The sequence below is a fragment of the Bufo bufo genome, chromosome 4 (genome assembly GCF_905171765.1).
Source record: "Bufo bufo chromosome 4, aBufBuf1.1, whole genome shotgun sequence".
Taxonomy (NCBI): Eukaryota; Metazoa; Chordata; class Amphibia; order Anura; family Bufonidae; genus Bufo; species Bufo bufo.
The window spans coordinates 535,132,282-535,156,051 of NC_053392.1; the positions used below are offsets into that span (position 1 = coordinate 535,132,282).

The following is a 23,770-nucleotide window of genomic DNA, read 5'->3' on the forward strand; positions in this document are numbered from 1 at the left end:
GGGGTGATTTATGGGTGGTTTCTAATATGTAAGCCCCACAAAGTGAACTGGTCCAGAAAAAATTGCGTTTTGGAAAATGTTCTTAAAACTAACAACCCAAAAAAATAAAATGTAATTTTCAAAATGATTCAAACATAAAGTAGACATATGGGGAATGTAAAGTAATTTTGGAGTTATTACTATCTATTATAAAAGTAGAGAAATTGAAACTTGGAAATTTGCTAATTTTTCCAAATTTTTTGTAAATTTTTTATTTATTTTTTTATAAATAAAAATACAATATTTTGACTCAATTTTACCACTGTCATGAAGTACGTTATGTAATGAGAAAAAAATCTCAGAATGGCCTAGATAAGTAAAATAATTTTAAAGTTATTACCACATAAAGTGACACGTGGCAGATTTGCTAAAAATGGTCTGGTCCCTAAGGTGAAAAACGGCAGGGTCCTGAAGGGGTTAATGGTGATAAGAGTCTTCTCCTTTTTTTAATCCACTCCTGACTTTGGTTTCAAAAAGTGCATAAAAAAACCGGACTGTGGAAGACCAGCATTAAACTACTACTATATAAAAAGCAGCGTCTGTAAAATATGAATATATTCTGTGAAGGCCAAAGGCTGGGCACATATTTGCCTCATAATACTAAAATCATCAAAAGAAAGAAGCAAAACACATAATAGACAATATAGTCAGACTCTTACGATTCACTAAGGTCCAACCAGCAGAGTGCAACCATAGTGAGCAACTATATTCCTTCCCCAAAGGAGGTCAAATATAATGAATCATTTATTTCATTCAATGCAGTGAGGTTCCTCGTCATAAAAAATCCACCACTGCAGAATTTCTACTTTGAGCTTTTCTTTAATCGCTCCTTAAAATATTTATTTTCTGGCCAATATTGTATATCCATCATGTATATTTTATAGGCCCACTTTTAGGAAACGCACATGGGCACTCCTTACACATATTCTGATGTACCGTTGTAAATCTGCGTCTCCGTATTTAGTGACCTCCTAAACACCTTTTCATAGACACAGGTTAACATTTTCACTTGAGGGCCCAAAGAGCTGACATTTCAAGATGTTCATTAGCTATATACAATTCAGTCTGTTTTTCTAGTAAAAAGTAGAACATAGGATATAAATTCCTTCACAAGCCTATGCTGAGTGGAACATATAAAAATTACAAATGTGTTACACTACTAGTGTGAATACATGTGCACACAGATCAAATCAGTTACATTCCAAGCAAATTTTTATATTTACCAAAATCTACCTATTTCAGTAATACCGGGTTAAAGATATTGTTGAGATAATTAAAAATCTAAGACAAACCCTAAAATGGTGTAACCTATTATTATCAGTGTTCGCAGTGGTCTACAGCTAAAGACAGAGATTGGCTGCAGCGGAGACCTTCCATGTAGCTGTATGTCACAGTGCACATCACAGCATCGGTGATGTGCTGGATATGGCATGTGACCACTGCAACCAATTACTGTCTTCAGCCGTAGATTTTTTTATTATCTCACACAACCCCTCTAATGTCTCCATTATGCCCTATAGATTAGGGATCATTAAAAAAGGTATTCCCATCTGGACATGTATGGCATATCGATAGGATATGCCATATATGCCCGGTAAGTGCAGATCCTACCGCTGGAACCAGCTCCTATCTCAAGAATGGTGCCCTGAAGTGAATGGAGAGCATGCCACATATGTGTAGCCACCCTCCATTCACCTCTATGGGACGTCCGAAAATTGATGAGTGCTGGCTCAGCTTTTTTTGGAATGGAGGTGTGGCCACACTTACTTATTCAAGTCTCATAACAGTGAATGGAGAGGACAACGTGGGATGTGCAGCGTGCTCTCCATTCACTGCGAGTCCCTTTTCTTGAGATAGGAGTTGGTCTCAAATGGCTATATGTTGTTTGGCTGTACAGGAGAAGTTACCAAAACAACGCTGTCTTCTCCCTTCCTGCTCTGCAGCTATTGGCTGAAGTCGTGCTCTCTGCTCTGTTTAGTGACATTCTAACCATAAGATACTTGAAATTGTGTAAAGACAAAGGACGCAGCAACCCAAGCCTCCTTCACAGTTGTGACTGAAGTTCCTGGGGTTGAGGAAAACCTTAGGGAAAACAGAATTCAGACTCTCCAAGAGTTCATTTTCAGAGCCCCTCAGAGAGGAGGCCAATTTCTTCCCTCTGCTGATCTAGTATTTCTACTGTCTAATTTATTGTACGGAATTTATGTTTAAAACAATTTCTTGTTCTAATGGACTAGTCTGTAATTAAGAGAAATCTGTGGCATCACTTGTTCCAAACAATAAGTCTAATTTCTGCAATTACTGAAGAGCAAACCATCTCAAATTTTCTGAGCACCATATTTATGAAATACATATTCCGATTTTTCTAACATAAAAGTCGGGCAAAGTTGGTGAGGTGGAGGACGCATTTTTATTAGATTTTTCTAAAATTAAAATATCTTCCGCTTAATTAAAAAAAAAAAAAGTTAACTAGTCAGAAATCTGGGGCATTGAATAGGAGTGACCGTCTTCTGGGAAACAGAGTTGGGCAGGGGGGCCCATACTAACTTTTGTTATGGGGTTTTATGAGATCTGCGTACACCCCTGAATCTAAGCACTGTTACGGTACTGACATTTATATCATTTCTAAACCACAGGTATACATTTTTTCAATTATAGCCGACATAGACAAACATAAAAACATTGTAAAATTTTTAGTTCTTGAGAATTCAAGAGCAAATTGGTGTAATGTAGCCCGATGTGAACGAATCTTGGAAATACAGTTAAAAACAGCACAGTATTCCTTGATGGTTATACCAAGTCATCTAAATTCATGTGTGTACTGTTTTTTATCTACACAATGTGGGGAATTCATCATGAGGAGAATATTTTAAGTCAGTTTTCCTTGAGTCTGCATTGGTGCAGTTTGTGCCAAAGTTATCAAACTGGGCACGTTGTTTGTTAAATTCGTCTCATCTTTAAATCCAACACTCTTGTCTATAAACGTTACTCCAGTTTTCTGCACCATCCGCCTACTAGAGTGGCTTTGGGATTTTTGGTAAAAAAAAGTCTCAGTCATAAACCTGGTGTGAAACTCATTAACATAGAAAACCACCCCCACTTTACAAAACTGGAGCAAGTGGTGTAAACATGCAAAAAGTAAAAAAAAATTTTTTTCGCAAGTTACGAAAACCCTATTTTGCTACTTTTGATAAATTGCCCCTGTCTACTGGCTTCCATGACTAGGTCTATAGTAACATGTGATACCTGATGAGATCATTGGCAGCGGCCACACCACACATTGCAACACAAAATCTACAACCAAGTTAGTCACAACCTCATTTTTCTAAGGGAAAGTTAATGAAATAAAGGACTTAAACTTACCACTCAGGTAAATCATCCTGTGCCTTCCTTCACTGGTTGTCTAAGCAAGTAATTTTTGATTAAGAGTATTTCTGGAGCACTAAGATTACTCCAAGAGGAATGAGCTTACTGATGGTCACTCCGTGGGTTAAACTGAGCAGTCAGCTCAGCAGTCAGATTCCAGTAAAACTGCAGACGGCAGCACAATGATTCAAGCGGCCCTGTCCACTGCGTTACTGGAAGTGGTAGCGGGATCATTGTTACATTCCAGCCACCGTCAGCTGCTTTAGGACAAAGTTTTGTTAGTGTCCAACCCATTCCTGACATCCAGGACTGTCTGGAAATGATAGGAGTCCTAATCAAACAACTAGAATTTCTTGAATATCCATTGGCACGTCTGGTATGTGAAACATGCTTTTATGAACAGACTCCTTTCACACCATACACGATATATTCATTCTTCTATAAGCAATGCCATCTCAATACAGTATTACTGAGCTTTTATATCTTCATATACCTTCATTTATAGACAAATTCAGAACCTTTCCTCAACTATAAGCTCTTCTAAGCAGATGATGAGGATCTAAAAATAAAGATAATTGACTTGCACAAAGCAGAACAAAAAGATGCCTAAACTCTTCCTGCTTGGATTTTCCAGGTTTAGAGAAACAGTTGAAGACAGTACTTGGAAAACCAGGAAAAATGTCACTAAGCATAGATTGGTCAGATATGCAAAGAACTTCAGGAACATTTGGGGTCCACTGTAAACAGGAACGGATTGGCTATAGCGACTCTACAGGGAAATCTCCTGGTGGGCCGATGATCAGGAGGGCAGCCTGAGCCCTCCACATGGCTGCCAGACAGATAAGTAAGTTGCTCTCAGAGTTACTGGGGGTGTCAGGTAGTTATGTACCTGGTACCATAGGTGCCCCTTGATAACAATATTCAACTGTATTGCCATCCTGCAGCAGGAGAACAGAATGTGGCAGGTGCCACTGGCCACCACAGAATATGTATTTCATAAATATGGTGCTCAGAAAATTTGAGATGGTTTGCTCTTCAGTAATTGCAGAAATTAGACTTATTGTTTGGAATAAGTGATGCCACAGATTTCTCTTAATTACAGACTAGTCCATTAGAACGAGAAATTGTTTTAAACATAAATTCCGTACAATAAATTAGACAGTAGAAATACTAGATCAGCAGAGGGAAGAAATTGGCCTCCTCTCTGAGGGGCTCTGAAAATGAACTCTTGGAGAGTCTGAATTCTGTTTTCCCTAAGGTTTTCCTCAACCCCAGGAATTTCAGTCACAACTGTGAAGGAGGCTTGGGTTGCTGCGTCCTTTGTCTGAGGAGTTATTTTGTGTTTCTGGGGCATTTTGTGCTACCCCGTATTTTTTTTAGGTTGCTGGGGCAGTCTATTGTGTTGCACTGAGGAACTTGGCTCTGCTGGGGTGGTATTTTGTGCCGCAATATGGTCGCCTACTTATATTGGCCCTGCCTTCTTTCAATTTGGATCTGCCTACAACATGGGGCCACTTTAAGTTAACAAACCACCCCTGACTGTATAGTATTGCTATAAACATAAAGTGCATACAAAAGTCACCAGAAAAAAAATAAATAAATCAGTATTCTGTTCACAACAAGAGCAAACAAACTTGGGGGATCCAAGTGATGAGCCATTAGGAAAGCCACGTAGTTCTAAAGTCTGGAAAAGGTATGTCGTGGCAGACAGGTGTGCCTCCATTAGAAAAAGTAGCAAGGAGCGATTTGGTGGCTAGGTAGAGGAGCTGGAGCTTAGGGAGATATAAAACGGGAACTCAGGGGAGATACTGGGACTCTAGAAATAGCTGTCTGCAGATGAGATGCTGGCTTATTTAATATCCAAGCCATGTCTCAAGGCCTATTTTAAGAGCTGAATATTGACTTATAGGATAGCTGCCTTACATCTGGTGGCATTAGAGGCAGAGCTTGTTAAGAGATCATTTGCATTTTTTCCCTCCCAGAATTCCAGAGGAGCGTGTATGGCCTATAAGTCTCCTCACACTGATTAAGGTGCTCTCTCCCTAAGGAGAGTTCGTTCCCCCCTTGCTGTTTACCACTGTAATGTTATTAGATTTACAACATGGAAGGCTGATGAAGAACTGATGGAAGCCCATTGCTGGCCACAGCAGGATGTGCCATACATCCCAACATCAGCACGGCATCAAGCTGTACAATCAGGTGTCCAAGTAAAACTTGTTATTACACTGCAATATAAAGACATGGTATGAACCCAAGCAATGTTTTTTTTTTTTTTTTGTCGGCAGCACATTGCCCTATACGTAAACAGGGGATGTCCTAACAACAACATGCAAATGGACAGGGGTGAACGATCGTAGGAATGATCATTCATCCCTCCTTCACTTTGCATCTTCCTGTGCAAAAAGCAGTCTAAATAAGTACCCATCAACTTGTATATCATCACTCGTTTTTGGCCTCGTATTGGACCATATGTTCCTTCTATGCAAATGTTTTGCTGACTGAATTAGTTCTAAATTTCAGAATCACCTTAACTCTTGGTTGTGCTGTTTAGACGATGCACATGACAATATAAGAAACCTAGGACTATGATTTCTGGAGTATACCAAGCTTATAGTACTTTCAAAGTGTCAGGTTCTTCATTTCATCGTTTCTATGAAAAAACTCCCAGAGACATCATATGATGTTTTAATGCTTGTGTCAAGTTGGATTTTATAAAATACTTGAGTGGCTTTGGCCTAGATTCATCAGGCAGGGGAAAAATGGAGCGTAATATTAGGAACTGCAAGCACTGGGAGGGTATCGTTGACACATGACACAGTTAAAGAGTTCCTATGGTCTGGAGGCAGTTCACATAAAATATGAAGGAACTGCATACATTTACAGATCCCAAAAATAACAGAATAAACTGGGTTGCTGTTTACAAGTGCACACAAAATAACATAATTTCGCCTAATTTCAGCTAAATTGTTTCCAGAATACAAATGCTCCTTAACCCCTTAGGGACTTAGGACGTACCGGTACGCCATGTTTGCCGTGTCCTTAAGGACCCAGGGCGTAGCAGTACGTCCTAACTTTAAAACGCGATTGCAGTGCGGCGGGGGTTAATCGGAACAGGATGTCCGCTGAAATCATTCAGCGGGCATCCTGTTACAACGCCGGGGGGGCCAATTGAGACCTGCGGTTTGCGGTTTTACCTTATCCGGCGGGCGGCGGGGCCATCGGGTCCCCATGCGGCTGTAGGGGGGACCCGATGGCATGGAAGGCAGCGCGATGCCTTACTGAGGCATCTGCGCTGCCTTCCGGTGACAAGCCTGTGGGATCCAGCCCCCTGGATCTCACAGGCCGGAAGCTGTATGAGTAATACACACTGTATTACTCATACAGCCAATGCATTCCAATACAGAAGTATTGGAATGCATTGTAAAGGGGATTAGACCCCCAAAAGTTCAGGTCCTAAAGTGAAAAAAATAAAGTGAAAAAAAAAAAAGTTGAAAAAATAAAGTTTTCCACCAAAATAATTAAAGGTTTCAAGTAAAAATAAACAAAAACGTCATTTTCCCCAAATAAAGTAAAAAGAAATTGGTAAAAAATAGGGGAAAAATAAAAAATGTATACATATTAGGCTACTTTCACACTAGCGTTCGGGTGTCCGCTTGTGAGCTCCGTTTGAAGGGGCTCACAAGCGGCCCCAAACGCATCCGTACTGCCCTAATGCATTCTGAGTGGACGCGGATCTGCTCAGAATGCATCAGTCTGGCAGCGTTCAGCCTCCGCTCCGCTCAGCAGGCGAACACCTGAACGCTGCTTGCAGCGTTCGGGTGTCCGCCTGGCCGTGCGGAGGCAAGCGGATCCGTCCAGACTTACAATGTAAGTCAATGGGGACGGATCCGTTTGAAGATGACACAATATGGCTCAATCTTCAAACGGATCCGTCCCCCATTGACTTTCAATGTAAAGTCTGGATGGATCCGTCTGAAGCTACTTTCACACTTAGAAATTTTTCTACAATATAATGCAGACGGATCCATTCTGAACGGATCCCAAGTCTGCATTATATGAGCGGATCCGTCTGGGCAGACCCCAGACGGATCCGCTCTGAACGCTAGTGTGAAAGTAGCCTTAGGTATCGCCGTGTCCGTATCGACCGGCTCTATAAACATATCACATGACCGAACCCCTCAGATGAACACCGTAAAAAAAAAAAAAAGAAACTGTGCTAAATAAACCATTTTTTGGTCACCTTACATCCCAAAAAGCGATCAAAAAGGACAGCAAGCGATCAAAAAGGCGTTTGCCCACCAAAATATTACCAATTAACCGTCACCTCATCCCGCAAAAAATGAGCCCCTACCTGAGACAATCGCCCCAAAAAAAAAAAAAAAAAAAAACTATGCCTCAGAATATGGAGACACTAAAACATAATTTTTTTTGTTTTAAAAAAGCTGTTATTGTGTAAAACTTACATAAATTAAAAAAAAGTATACATATTAGGTATCGCCGCGTCCGTATCGACCGTCTCTATAAAAATATCACATGACCTAACCCCTGAGATGAACACCGTAAAAAATAAAAAATAAAAACTGTGCTAAATAAACCATTTTTTGTCACCTTACATCACAAAAAGTGCAATAGCAAGCGATCAAAAAGTCATACGCACCCCAAAATAGTGCCAATAAAAACAGTCATCTCATCCCGCAAAAATCATACTCTACCCAAGGTAATCACCCAAAAACTGAAAAAATTATGGCTCTCAGACTATGGAAACACTAAAACATGATTTTTTTTCTCTTCAAAAATGAAATCATTGTGTAAAACTTATATAAATAAAAAATAAAAAAGTATACATATTAGGTATCGCAGCGTCCGTGACAACCTGGTCTATAAAAATATCACATGATCTAACCTGTCAGACGAATGTTGTAAATAAATATAAAAAAAAACTGTGCCAAAACAGCTCTCTCTTGTTACCTTGCCTCACAAAAAGTGTAATATAGAGCAACCAAAAATCATATGTACCCTAAGTTAGTACCAACAATACTGCCACCCTATCCCGTAGTTTCTAAAATGGGGTCACTTTTTTGGAGTTTTTACTCTAGGGGTGCATCAGGGGGGCTTCAAATGGGACATGGTGTAAAAAAAAAAAAAAAAAACAGTCCAGCAAAACCTGCCTTCCAAAAACCGTATGGCATTCCTTTCCTTCTGCGCCCTGCCGTGTGCCCGTACAGCGGTTTACGACCACATATGGGGTGTTTCTGTAAACTACAGAATCAGGGCCATAAATATTGAGTTTGGTTTGGCTGTTAACCCTTGCTTTGTAACTGGAAAAAAATTATTAAAATGGAAAATCTGCCAAAAATGTGAAATTTTGAAATTGTATCTCTATTTTCCATTAATTCTTGTGGAACACCTAAAGGGTTAACAAAGTTTGTAAAATCAGTTTTGAATACCTTGAGGGGTGTAGTTTATAGAATGGGGTCATTTTTAGGTGGTTTCTATTATGTAAGCCTCGCAAAGTGACTTCAGACCTGTACCGATCATTCCCAAAATGATCCAAACATGAAGTAGACATATGGGGAATGTAAAGTAATAACTATTTTTGGAGGTATTACTATGTATTATAGAAGTAGAGAAATTGAAACTTGGAAATTTGCAATTTTTAAAAAATTTTTGGTAAATTTGGTATTTTTTTATAAATAAAAATGTATTTTTTTTACTTCATTTTACCTGTGTCATGAAGTACAATATGTGACAAAAAAAACTGTCTCAGAATGGCCTGGATAAGTCAAAGCGTTTTAAAGTTATCAGCACTTAAAGTGACACTGGTCAGATTTGCAAAAAATGGCCAAGTCATTAGGCCTCTTTCAAACGGGCGTTGCGGGAAAATGTGCGGGTACGTTACGGGAACACCCGCGATTTTTCCGCGCGAGTGCAAAACATTGTAATGCGTTTTGCACTCGCGTGAGAAAAATCACGCATGTTTGGTACCCAAACCCGAACTTCTTCACAGAAGTTCGGGCTTGGGATCGGTGTTCTGTAGATTGTATTATTTTCCCTTATAACATGGTTATAAGGGAAAATAATAGCATTCTGAATACAGAATGCATAGTAAAATAGCGCTGGAGGGGTTAAAAAAAAAAATATTAAAAAATTTAACTCACCTTCATCCACTTGCTCGCGCAGCCCGGCATCTCCTTCTGTCTCCTTTGCTGAACAGGACCTGTGGTGACGTTACTCCGGTCATCACATGATCCATCACCATGGTAAAAGATCATGTGATGGATCATGTGATGACCGGAGTCACGTCACCACAGGTCCTGTTCAGCAAAGGAAACAGAAGGAGATGCCGGGCTGCGCGAGCAAGTGGATTAAGGAGAGTTAAATATTTTTTTATTTATTTTTTCAACCCCTCCAGCGCTATTTTACTATGCATTCTGTATTCAGAATGCTATTATTTTCCCTTATAACCATGTCCGATCGTCTCCTAGCAACCGTGTGTGAAAATCGTACTGCATCCGCACTTGCTTGCGGATGCTTGCGATTTTCACGCAACCCCATTCACTTCTATGGGGCCTGCGTTGCGTGAAAAACACAGAATATAGAGCATGCTGCAATTTTCACGCAACGCACAAGTAATGCGTGAAAATCACCGCTCATGTGAACAGCCCCATAGAAATGAATGGGTCGGTATTCAGTGCGGGTGCAATGCTTTCAACTCACGCATCGCATCCGCGCAGAATACTTGCCCCGTGTGAAAGGGGCCTTAAGGTGAAATAGGGCTGAGTCCTTAAGGGGTTAAAGTAGTTCAGGTGACAATCTAAACTCTCTCCTCAGCATTTTCACCCAATTTCATGGCACCATCAGGCCCCAAAGCTCCATAGGAATATTCATAGACACTGTATTTAAAGAGGACCTTCCACAGTTTTTTTTTTTTTTTTAACTGAATACCTTTACATACCCTCCACTGATGCTGCCAGAATTTTTTGTTTTTTGAAAGACCCCTCGTCTGGGATCACCCAAAGTTTTGGCGCCCAATATGTTAATGCTGAGCATTGGTAAAGGGAAGATGATGGCCACATTTCTCAGTGGGTGTCTCCTTCTGCCTGACGTGGTCCAATCGGAGAAGGTGAGCTGTTTTTTCTCAATGGCAGTGACGTGGTCTGCTGTGATTGGACCGCACCACAGCCAGGCAGAAGGAAACGTCCACTGAGAAACAAGGCCGTCCCCTCCTCCCTGTACTAATGTTCGACATTAACATATTGGGAGCAAAAACTTCAGGGGATCAAAGCAGGGCAAACGAGGGGTCTTTCTAAAAGAGAAAAAGTTTGGCAGCATCAGCAGAGGGTACTCTCCATGTAAAGGCACTCCGTTAAAAACAAACAAACCTGTGAAAGGTCCTCTTAAACATCTATTTTAAATTTTAGACTAGCTAGTTGCTAGCCTGAATTTTTTTTTTGACTGATTAGCTAAAAATCATGGACAGACAATATTTTTTTGGAAAACTCAAATAAATCATAAGGATGATCAGTAATAAATGTCTATAGGTCAGATACTGATGAGCAGCAATTACTGTAAATGAGAAATTATGAAAATTACAAGCACAATAAGCTGTGAAGTTCCTGAAGATAAAAAAAAAATTATAATCACGCAAATATTTTTTTCTGGACACTTGAAAAAGTCACCTATATACAAACTGTCCAGAAAGGTACCAACAGTCGGCAACGCAGTTTAAGATGTGAATATATATTTTTTTCTTATTAAATGTGGTCAAAGGAAGGGACCAAAATGTTGCACGCCATAAGGAACAACACAGACACCCTAGATCGCTAGTAGTGTCCAGTTAGGGAGAAAGACCTGCTCTACAATTCTATGTTACCTTAGACCAGGGGTGCACAACCTTTTCTGTTTGGGGGCCACATTTTCCGACTGAAGGGATCCCAAAGGGCCGAAAATTTAAGTTAAGGGGGCATTACCAACTGAAGTACTGTATTTATGGCGTATTGTACATACAGTATATAATATAAAATGTCTGATTACATCTCCAGGATTGCCATCTAATGGGAAAATACATGAAAAATGTATGAGAACAGCCACAAGACATAGACATACATGTCTTGTCACCAGATAGTTGGGGGCCGCACAGAATGATATCAATACTGCTTATGCCAAGAAAACCTTTTAAGGCCTTATTTCCATATTTGTGTCCATTGGAGGTCCTTGAAAGAAAAATGGTCAATGTTTCTCAGAGAAGATGTCCATGAAAGATCCATCTGTCAATTTTTTGCCCTCCATACGTTTTGTCATAGATCTAGTTTCTCATATTTGCTAACTTTTAGTAGTTGGCAAGCAGGAGATGGATGAGTGCGAAACCATATTTTTTTGTAAGATTTACCTTCTTTCTTATGCCCCACCCTTTCTCAACCCTTTTTCATGATGTATCAAGCCTTTTTTGTGATATGTCACGCCCCTTCAGAGCAGTATCCCAGGCACCACACACAGTTAGACCTCATAGAGGATTGCCTTCTATGAGCTGTGAGAGAGATGTACCACCTCTTCCAGGAGTCTGGCAAATCTCCCCTTTTTATGGGAGCATCCTGGATGTTCTGGGAGAGATGGAAACTATGGGGGAGATTTATCAAAACCGGTGCTTTCTGCACCAGTCTTGATATCCCCGAAGTCACTGGAGAATGTGTCTAATTTCTGATGAGATTCTGTAAGCCTAAACAGACATCTATAATAGCTCAGAGCTGCCAATGATTTCTGGCTTCATTTGCACCAGAAAAATGGTGTAAATGAAGATGACTTTGTCTTGGTTGTTGCCCACACCTGCCCTTAACATGTCTCCTTCTGGAAAAGTGACAAGGGCAGCGTAAAAAGAGGCACTTGTAACTTGTTCAAAGCCACTTTTCTGGCGCATGGGAGATGATAAATCTGTGTTTTCCACATGCACTGCTAAGCTGAAAAAGGGATTTCCAAAGAGTCTCCTAGCACTAATCCATTAAACATATAGATGCAACATGTATGGCATCCGTGATTTGTCTGTGGCTTTCATGACCCCACAGACTAATAATACTATCTGAGATTTTGGAAAGAATCTATCAAGCCCTTAACGTCAGAATTCTGGCTTCAGAAAGTCACAAAATAAGGCTTTGTGACTTTTTGGGCTTATTTGTGCAAAACCTTTGTGACATTTAGCATTTTTTACCATACTCGCTACAGTTTTGAAAAGTGAGTGCAAAGGTGGGTGTGTGGTTAGCTATGTTAATAGTTCCACTTCAAATTTGTCAACTGAAATGTTTTAAAAAGTCGCAAACATGGGGGGCGCATGTGCGCAGTTCACGGGAGCGGATGTGCGCTGTGTGAGCTCAGTGCCACCACTGCTAAAGGGCTGATTTAGCGCTGCTTTGCAGCTTCACAAGCCTTGACCAGAACACCTATCCACCTGGAACTATGACTAAGTCCAAGAAATCGGGCGCCACGCTGGCTTCCCAGCCTTTATCTCAATCCATTTCATCTTTGCCTTGCAAGCGGCCTCCAAAATGGCAGACCTGCCTACTCCTGCTAACAAGGACTCTAATCATGGAGTGCCATGCTCCCCACCACCAGCTCCTTCCTCGCCTACTAGTTCTCCACTGAGGGATCTCTACCAGAACATCAGACAACTGTTCCGAGACGAGCTAGCCCAGGCGGTGGCTGAGTCTACCCGCCAAATTCACGACCTGGGCCAACGGGTCGCAGATGTGGAGGCAAGGGCCGAAAGTATGCTGCACGCCAAAGCAGCGGATAGACGAGACACTGACACTCAGGCAGTACAATTAGAGGCTTTGTAGCAAAAGATTGAGGACTTACAGAACAGCTCCAGGAGAGCGAACCTCCACATCCGGGGAATCCCCGAAGACCATACCTCATTGCACCAAACAGCTATGGATCTCTTCAAGGCCCTGCTGCCTCAACAAGACGACTCCCTGTTCCGAATTGATAGGACTTACAGGGCTCTGGGCACCCCAAAGAATCCGGATTCTCCCAGGAACATTGTACTGAAACTCCGCTACCCAGAGGCCCATGACCAGCTTCTCACGGCTGCTCGCAATCTACCGACGCTGCCGGGCCTACCACCCATGGCGTGGCTGTACTCTGACTTGACTCCTTCCACCCTGGGGCGCCGCAGGAATATGAAGCCCGTTACATCGGCTCTCCAGCATGCCCAGGTACGCTACCGTTGGGGCTTCCCATTTTCCCTGACTTTCTCTTATAACTCCAGAACCTACCTGATCCGTTCTCTGGACGAAGGCTCTGGCTAAAGTGGGAATCCCCATGGAGATATTGGCACCTCTCCCTGCATGGACCCCGACTAGATCCTGGTCTACCAAGACGCGTCCGTCGATGGGAGCAAGAGCAGGAACTCAAAACTGTCTACCAGTCCTCCATGGATATTGGCTACAAACCTGGGTAGAATCTTGGTCGGTGGCATCCCTATAGCTCTCTTCCTTAGTGGGAAGGTTTATTGCCGGATTCAGCCATGGCATTATGCCACCACTATAGGCAATTCCCCTGATATGCCTCCTGGTCAGCCCCAACAGGGATCTACAACTACCCTGCAGTGGTTGGATTTCCATGTTGCCTCCTGTTCCCTGGTCTAGGGGACCAGTGGTCTGGTTTCCGCACTCCAGACTGACTGATATATTTTGTTTACTCATTCTCCTTTACTGTTTATTCTGTTTTGGTTACTATACTGTTCTTCATGATATCCTTTAGTACATCTACTCATGTCATATAATGCTTTGGCCCTATGGATCCAAGGGCGGTGATGGGGGGGGGGGGGGTGAGACTGAGTACTCCTGTGACTGATCTCTTCCTGCGTGTACAGATAAAGTTGTAGAGCAACACAAACGGACCTCATCGACCAATCCCGGAATGCATCAGCCACAACAAGACCACAGATCCACAGCAGTCCACAGAACAGTAGAGAAAAGAAGGATCACAGCAGCATATCCGGTGTGTCTTTTATTGAAGCCTTGAGTGCATACAAAAGCAGAATACGACATTTCGGCTACATAGTAGCCTTTATCAAGCATGCTTCAATAAAAGACACACCGGATATGCTGCTGTGATCCTTCTTTTCTATACTGATCTCTTCCTGCGGACACCCAACTCTTATCTATGTGTCGTATAATTTCACATAATGTCAGGGGTTTTAACTCACCCCCTAAATGCAAAAAAAGCATTTATAGACTTAAACACTCCCCCGACATTGTATGTCTGCAGGAGTTGCATTTTTCCACCAACTCTTCTTCCCCCACCTATGTCCGCCCCAGATATTCCACTTTCTATGCTGCTTCCCACACATCCAAAACAAGGGGAGTGGTTACTCTCTTCAGGATTCTAGTAGGCACCCTTCAGGATACATCCATCTGCATTGTAAACTCTTATGCCCTTAATGAACACCCCATTCACTTTTTCAAAACCTTAGCTGAAGCAATTGACCCCTTAGAATACCATTACCTAATCTGGTGTTGAGACTTCAAAACTACCCTTGACAGGTTCCACGCGTCAGATTCACAACACACGCGTGAACAAAAACAGATCATCAATGACACTATGCTTCAACTCTCCTTAGCAGATACCTGGAGAGAGCATAATGGACCAGCCAGGGGTTATACATTCTACTCCTCTGCGCACCACTCTCACACCCGCATTGATATGATTCTATCCTCAGCTAATGCACTCCCACTTCTTTTGTATAGCAGACATAGTGGGCCAGATTTATCATTAAAGTCAGTTTTAGCCAAGTCAGATTTATGATCGGCCCTTTAAGACTGTAATAAATGTGGTTTGACGGTATCAGTTATCCGTCAGTAAGCAGCGTTACAAAAGTCGCACGTCTTTACGAAAAAGTCGCATGTTCTATTAAAAAGTCGCATAAGATAAGCATGGTCCTCACTAAAGTGAAATTGCAAATTTTTTGGCGACTTCTTTACGACTTTTTAAATAGTCGCAATAGTAAATCTGTCTAGAGATTCATTTACATAAGAAAACACGTCCACTTTCAGAAAACTGGCGAGCATAGTGCAGAGCCAATAAAAGTCGCAAATTTTTGCGCAGTTTAAGCGATTGCACAAAAATTTGCTACTTTTTCACTCCATTATTCTGACTTGCAAAATCTGGCCCATTGTCTCAGCATGGTCCAACCATGATATTGTTTTTCCTGTTTTTAGACTTTACACCCAAAAGGTCAGTTCCTTTCTCCTAGCGCCTAAATGAGGCCTTACTCACTGATCCTACAGTCCAGACCCAGATTGCCACTGATCTGGCTCACTTCCTCAGTGAAAATACCACCACAGACTCCTCCCCTCACTGGGTATGGGTTTCCCATAAAGCTTTCATCAGAGGCAAATTAATAGCAATAGTGTCAAAGAGGAAGAAAGACAGGGACCAGGCTCAGACTTCCCTAGAATCTAAATTAGCCAGGCTAGTTAATGCTCACCAACAACACCCATCCTTGTACCTACATCAAGCCATTAAAGCTACTACGGTAACTTGCAATTAGACACTATCCTACCTCATAGGACAGAGAAAGCCCTACGCCGGACCAAAGTGAAATACTATAAGTGGGCCAACAAACCTGACAAGCTTCAGGCTAGCAGGCTCAAATCTCAGCAACGCATCAATCAAATCCTTAGGATTCAAACTCAAGAAGGTCAGGTCATGAGTAACCCTAACCATATATATGATACCTTCACTAACTTCTACCAAGCTCTATACAGGCATCGCCAGCCTTAATCCCGCGCACTCACTGATGCTTTCCATTCTACAGCCAACCTGACCAAACTTACCCCAAAGGCCTTACAGCAGCTTAAAGGGAACCTGTCACCATGATTTTGCGCATAGAGCTGGGGACATGGGCTGCTAGATGGCCACTAGCACATCTGCAATACCCAGGTCCCATAGCTCTCTGCGCTTTTATTGTGTTAAAAAACAGTTTTGAGTGATATGCAAATTACCTGATATGAGTCCTGTAGCCGGAGATGAGTCAAGCGTCAAGGAGCCCAGCACCGCCCCGCGTCCTCCGAATCTCCTCCTTGCCGGCTGACGTCACAGAGCTGGAGCGCCGAAATCTCGCGATGCGCGAGCTAGCGCATGCGCAGTGTCGGCATCATGTTCATTCCCTGTGCTGGCATCAGCACAGGGAACGAACTACGCATGCGCTAGCTCGCGCATCGCGAGATTTCGGCGCTCGAACTCTGTGACGTCAGCTGGCAAGGAGGAGATTCGGAGGACGCGGGGCGGTGCTGGGCTCCTTTCCGCTTGACTCATCTCCGGCTACAGGACTCATATCAGGTAATTTGCATATTGATCAAAACTGTTTTTTAACACAATAAAAGCGCAGAGAGCTATGGGACCTGGGTACTGCAGATGAGCTAGTGGCCATCTAGCAGCCCATGTCCCCAGCTCTATGCGCAAAATCATGGTGACAGGTTTCCTTTAAACCCTTCTGCCCCGGACAGTTTTCACCTTCCTGCAGAGGCCATTTTTTGCAAATCTGACATGTCACTTTATGTGGTAACTTTAAAACGCTTTTACTTATACAGGCCAGTCTGAGATTGTTTTCTCGTCACATATTGTACTTCATGACAGTGGTAAAAATGAGTCAAAAAATTTCATTTTTATTTATAAAAAAATACCAAATTTACCAAAAATTAGAAAAAATTAGCAAGTTTCAAAATTTCAATTTCTCTAATTTTATAATAAATAGTAATACCTCCAAAAATAGTAATTACTTTAAAATTCCCAATATGTCTACTTCATGTTTGGATCATTTTGAAAATGACATTTTCTTTTTTTGGGACATTAGAAGGCTCAGAAGTTTAGAAGCAAATCTTAAAATTTTTAAGAACATTTTCAAGACTGAATTTTTTCAGGACCAGTTCAGTTTCGAAGTCACTTTCTGGGGCTTACATATTAGAAATCACCCATAAATCACCCCATTTTAGAAACTACACCCCTCAAGCTATTCAAAACTGATTTTACAAACTATGTTAACCCTTTAGGTGCCCCACGAGAATTAAAGGAAAATGGGAATGAAATTTCTAAATTTCACTTTTTTTTAGCAGATTTAAAATTTTAATCTATTTTTTCTGCAACAAATCAAGGGTTAAAGGGAACCTGTCACCGGGATTTTGGGTATAGAGCTGAGGACATGGGCTGCTAGATGGCCGCTAGCACATCCGCAACACCCAGTCCCCATAGCTCTGTGTGCTTTTATTGTGTAAAAAAAAACGATTTGATACATATGCAAATTAACCTGAGATGAGTCAGAGCTTGAAAATATGACTCTTCTCTGGTCACACAAGTAAGATATGACTCTTATGTTAATTTGCATATGTATCAAATCGTTTTTTTTACACAATAAAAGCACACAGAGCTAAGGGGACTGGGTATTGCGGATGTGCTAGCGGACATCTAGCAACCCATGTCCTCAGCTCTATACCCAAAATCCAGGTAACAGGTTCCCTTTAACAGCCAAACAAAACTCAAAATATATTACCCTGAATCTGGAGTTTACAGAAACACCCCATGTGTGCTCAAAAAAAAAAAAAAAAAAAAAGTCACCCCATTCTGGAAACTACACCCCTCAAGCAATATTTCAAGGTGTGTAGTGAGCACTTTGACCCGCTTGGCTATGAAAATGGAAAAATTGCTTTACACCCACATTTTTTACTTTCACAAGGGGTAACAGGACTAAATGCACCCCACATTTTGTTCCCCATTTCCCCCCGAATACACAAACACTCCATATGTGCTCAAAAAATTATGTATGGGCGCATGGCAGGGCTCTACAGACAAACAGCTAAATATGGATTTAGCTGACCTGAACTGGCAGACATGGATTTTAGGGGCCATGTCGCATTAGACAAATTCCTGAGGTCCCCAGAAATGAAAAACCCCAAGAAGTGACCTCATTTCGGAAAAAGCACCCCCGTACGAACATTTTAAGTTGTAGAAAGGGTACTTGAGAAAGCATTTTAAATCACACATTTGTGAAAAAAAATTATTAGTAGACCCCAACTTTTTTTCACAAGGGGTTAAAGGAGAAAATGCACCCCAGGTTGTGTTCCCTATTTTCTCCCCATTCAGGAAAAACCCCATATGTGCTTTTAGCCGGCACACAGCAGGCAAAAGACAAAATATGAATTTTGCTGACAGGCCCGAATTGGCAGACATGGATTTTAAGTGCTATGTCGCATTAAATAAAATTCCTGAGGTCCCCAGAAATGAAAAACACCAAAAAAAGTGACCCCATTTCGGAAAGAGCGACCCCGCATTTTAAGTGGTAGAAAACATACTTTTCAGCCAGCAGGTGTCTCACAGAAGACAGAAATACTTGAGAAAGCATTTCAAATCACACATTTGTGAAAAACAAATATTTACTAGCAGACCCCATTTTTATTCCCACAAGGGGTTAAAGGAGAAAAAGCACCCCAGGTTGTGTTTCCCATTTTCTCCCCATTAAGGAAATACCCCATATGTGCTTGTAGCCGGCTGTATGGGCGCACAGCAGGCAAATGGCAAAATATGAATTTTGCGGACAGGCCTGAATTGGCAGACATTGATTTTAAGTGCCATGTCGCATTAAATAAATTCCTGAGGTCCCCAGAAATGAAAAACCCCAAAAAGTGACCCTATTTCGGAAAGAGCACCCTTGTACGAACATTTTAAGTGGTGGAAAGGGTACTTTTAAGCAAACAGGTGTCTCACAGAAGGCAGAAATACTAGATAAAGAATTTCAAAGCACACATTTGTAAAAATAAAAAATTACTAGCAGACCCCAAGTTTTCACTTTCACAAGGGGTTAAAGGAGAAAATGCACCCCAGTTAGTATATGTTCCCCATTTTCTCCCCTTTTTGCAAACACCCCATATGTGCTTGTAGCCTGCTGTAAGGGCACACAGCAGGGCTCTAGAGGCAAGGTGCAAAATATGTTTTTTGCAGGCCTGAATAAACAGACATGGATTTCAGCTGCCATGTCGCATTAAATAAATTTCCTGTGGTTCCCAGAAATGAAAAACCCCAAGAAGTGACTCCATTTTGGAAAAAGCACCACCGTACGAACATTTTAAGGGGTGGAAAGGGCACTTTTGGCCTAACAGTTGTCTCAAAGAAAAGAAAATGTAGTGGTTGTTGGAAAGTGGATATGCAAGCGAGATAAACTAAATCAGAGATATAAAATGGAAATATTACAGGGAACATAAAGGATGAAATTAAAAACCCATAGATGAGTGGTAGGTTCGGAAACAATCCTTTATGCAGAGCCCAGGTTTATCTGGGTAGGTGTCACACTGATAAGTGTGTCTTTTCGTATTCCCCTTTTGTAACAAACCCGGTCTTTCCCCTTTTCGATTTTTGTGGGACTTCACCAGTTGTCCTGGTACAACACGGGAACCATGACCTTCTGATGTACTCGGTCCCTCCTCTTCCTGACTTTGGAAAATTAGGGCCTTGATGACCACCTCTTGGAACTGAAGGAAAGTCCCTGTGTGGCCTGCATGTACGCATTGTACAGTGCCATCTGTACAATGTATACAGCCAGCTTTTGTACCACACCTTAGTTTTACGCATGGCACTGTAGGGCTTCAGAACTTAATCAGACAGATCAACCCCTCCAATATGCCTGTTGTAATCAAGGATGCAGTCTGGCTTGTTGACAGTGGTTGTGGTACCTCGCACTCAGGCAGGAGAACTGGTGTGAGTGTGAATGGTGGTCAGTGCAAGGACATCCCTCTTGTCCTTTTACTTAACCGCCAGGATGTTCTCATGGCAGAGAGCCTTACCGTCGCCTTTTCGGAGTAGTTGCCCTACCAGGGATCTAGGGAGGCCTCTCAGAATTTTGCGTACTATGCCGCAAGCCACAGTACATCTGGCTTTTAGGGACATGAATAGGGGTATGCTGGTATAATACACTGCTCAAAAAAATAAAGGGAACACAAAAATAACATCCTAGATCTGAATTAATTAAATATTCTTCTGAAATACTTTGTTCTTTACATAGTTGAATGTGCTGACAACAAAATCACACAAAAATAAAAAAATGGAAATCAAAATTTTCAACCCATGGAGGTCTGGATTTGGAGTCACACTCAAAATTAAAGTGGAAAAACACACTACAGGCTGATCCAACTTTGATGTAATGTCCTTAAAACAAGTCAAAATGAGGCTCAGTAGTGTGTGTGGCCTCCACGTGCCTGTATGACCTCCCTACAACGCCTGTGCATGCTCCTGATGAGGTGGCGGACGGTCTCCTGAGGGATCTCCTCCCAGACCTGGACTAAAGCATCTGCCAACTCCTGGACAGTCTGTGGTGCAACGTGACGTTGGTGGATAGAGCGAGACATGATGTCCCAGATGTGCTCAATTGGATTCAGGTCTGGGGAACGGGCGGGCCAGTCCATAGCATCAATGCCTTCGTCTTGCAGGAACTGCTGACACACTCCAGCCACATGAGGTCTAGCATTGTCTTGCATTAGGAGGAACCCAGGGCCAACCGCACCAGCATATGGTCTCACAAGGGGTCTGAGGATCTCATCTCGGTACCTAATGGCAGTCAGGCTACCTCTGGCGAGCACATGGAGGGCTGTGCGGCCCTCCAAAGAAATGCCACCCCACACCATTACTGACCCAATGCCAAACCGGTCATGCTGGAGGATGTTGCAGGCAGAAGAACGTTCTCCACGGCGTCGCCAGACTGTCACGTCTGTCACATGTGCTCAGTGTGAACCTGCTTTCATCTGTGAAGAGCACAGGGCGTCAGTGGCGAATTTGCCAATCTTGGTGTTCTCTGGCAAATGCCAAACGTGTCTGCTCAAACGGTCAGAAACAGACTCCATGAGGGTGATATGAGGGCCCGTCGTCCACAGGTGGGGGTTCTGCTTACAGCCCAACACCGTGCAGGACGTTTGGCATTTGCCAGAGAACACCAAGATTGGCAAATTCGCCACTGGCACCCTGTGCTCTTCACAGATGAAAGCACAACCCCCACCTGTGGACGTCGGGCCCTCATATCACCCTCATGGAGTCTGTTTCTGACCGTTTGAGCAGACACATGAACATTTGTGGCCTGCTGGAGGTCATTTTGCAGGGCTCTGGCAGTGCTCCTCCTGTTCCTCCTTGCACAAAGGCGGAGGTAGCGGTCCTGCTGCTGGGTTGTTGCCCTCCTACACATCTCCTGATGTACTGGCCTGTCTCCTGGTAGCGCCTCAATGCTCTGGACACTACGCTGACAGACACAGCAAACTAGGGTTGTCCCGATACCGATACTAGTATCGGTATCGGGACCGATTCCGAGTTTTCTCGGCGGTACTCAGCCGCCGATACCCCGCCCCGATACATAAATAGAATACTTTTTTTTTTTTCCGCAATGAATATTTTTGCGGCCCGGCAAAGATGCAGCATCGGGAGAGAGGAGGGGCTGGAGTCCGTAACTATGGGCGGGGCCCGGTGCAGTCACTGTACTCTTACACCGGGCCCCGCCGCTCACCAAAGTATTTATAAACGTGAATCCTTATCCTGTTATTAAGTTGAACTAACGCTGCCCTCTCCCATGTTCCCATGTTCCCTGTATCCCCCTGTAAGCTTCAATAGCAGGCAGAGCAGACGGCAGCAGTAACGTCACTCACTGACGTAGAGCGCCTGCTCCGCCCACTTTATGAATGAAGCAGGCGGAGCAGACGCGCGACGTCAGTGAGTGACGTTACTGGTGCCGTCCGCTCTGCCTGCTATGGAAGCTTAAGTAAGTGCTGTGGGGATACAGGGGGATACAGGGGAACATGGGAGAGGGCAGCGTTAGTTCAACTTAATAACAGGATAAGGATTCACGTTTATAAATACTTCGGTGAGCGGCGGGGCCCGGTGTATTGGGGGACACTGTTATGAGGGGGATCTGTGGATGACATATAGCAGTGTCATCCACAGATCCTCCCCATAACAGTTCCATCCACAGATCCCCTATAACTATAACAGCACCATCCACAGATCCCCCACCAAATAACAATGCCATCCTCAGATCCCCCCACCCCATAACAATGCCATCCACAGATATCCCACCCCATAGCAGTACCATCCACAGATCCCCATAACAGTGCCATCCACAAATCCCCATAACAGTGCCATCCACAGATCCCCCATAACAGTGCCATCCACAGATCCCCCATAACAGTGCCATCCACAGATCCCCCATAACAGTGCCATCCACAGATCCCCCATAACAGTGCCATCCACAGATCCCCCATAACAGTGCCATCCACAGATCCCCATAACAGTGCCATCCACAGATCCCCCATAACAGCACCATCCACAGATCCCCATAACAGTGCCATCCACAGATCCCCCATAACAGTGCCATCCACAGATCCCCCATAACAGTGCCATCCACAGATCCCCCATAACAGTGCCATCCACAGGTCCCCCATAACAGTGCCATCCACAGATCCCCCACATGACAGTGCGTCATCCACAGATCCACAGATCCCCCAAAACGGTCACATGACATTTAAAAAAAGTATCGGTATTCGGTATCGGTGACTACTTGAAAAAAAGTATCGGTACTTGTACTCGGTCCTAAAAAAGTGGTATCGGGACAACCCTACAGCAAACCTTCTTGCCACAGCTCGCATTGATGTGCCATCCTGGATAAGCTGCACTACCTGAGGCACTTGTGGGGGTTGTAGACTCCGTCTCATGCTACCACTAGAGTGAAAGCACCGCCAGCATTCAAAAGTGACCAAAACATCAGCCAGGAAGCATAGGAACTGAGAAGTGGTCTGTGGTCACCACCTGCAGAACCACTCCTTTATTGGGGGTGTCTTGCTAATTGCCTATAATTTCCACCTGTTGTCTATCCCATTTGCACAACAGCATGTGAAATTGATTGTCACTCAGTGTTGCTTCCTAAGTGGACAGTTTGATTTCACAGAAGTGTGTTTGACTTGGAGTTACATTGTGTTGTTTAAGTGTTTCCTTTATTTTTTTGAGCAGTGTAGTTATCCACATAGAGGTGGTAACCCTTATCCGGCAGTGGGTGCAGTAAGTCCCACACGATCTTCCCAGTAACTCCTAGGACGGGGGAGCATTCAGGGGGTTGTATCAGGAAATCTTTCCCCTCTTAAAAATCCGGAACCTGTAGGTGTACCCGGAGGTACTCTCGCACAGTTTGTACATTTTAATTCCAGGTACTGGCGGAATTTAACCCTTCCTTTAAAATGTACAAGGGACACGTCTATGTTAATTTCTTTTTCTGGGGTTAACACCTCTGTAAGTTTGGAGTTGAGGTGCTCCAGGAGGGGTCTTATTTTGAATAGGCGGTCAAATTGTGGGT

At 43.0% G+C, this 23,770-nt stretch overlaps 1 protein-coding gene across 2 annotated transcripts in view; it reads right to left on the reverse strand.

Annotated features, from left to right (window-relative positions):
• PAK5 (p21 (RAC1) activated kinase 5) overlaps positions 1–23,770 on the reverse strand; it is a 222,628-nt gene that overhangs the window by 152,668 nt on the left and 46,190 nt on the right. The window contains exon 1 of one of the 2 annotated variants that reach the window (XM_040429872.1): positions 3,403–3,575. The exons of the other annotated variant lie outside the window; for it this stretch is intronic. Within the exon in view, the coding sequence (XP_040285806.1) occupies positions 3,403–3,418 (16 nt within the window). The 5' untranslated portion in view covers positions 3,419–3,575. Of the gene's footprint in view, positions 1–3,402; positions 3,576–23,770 lie in introns of those variants that run through there. 2 annotated transcript variants of the gene reach the window in all.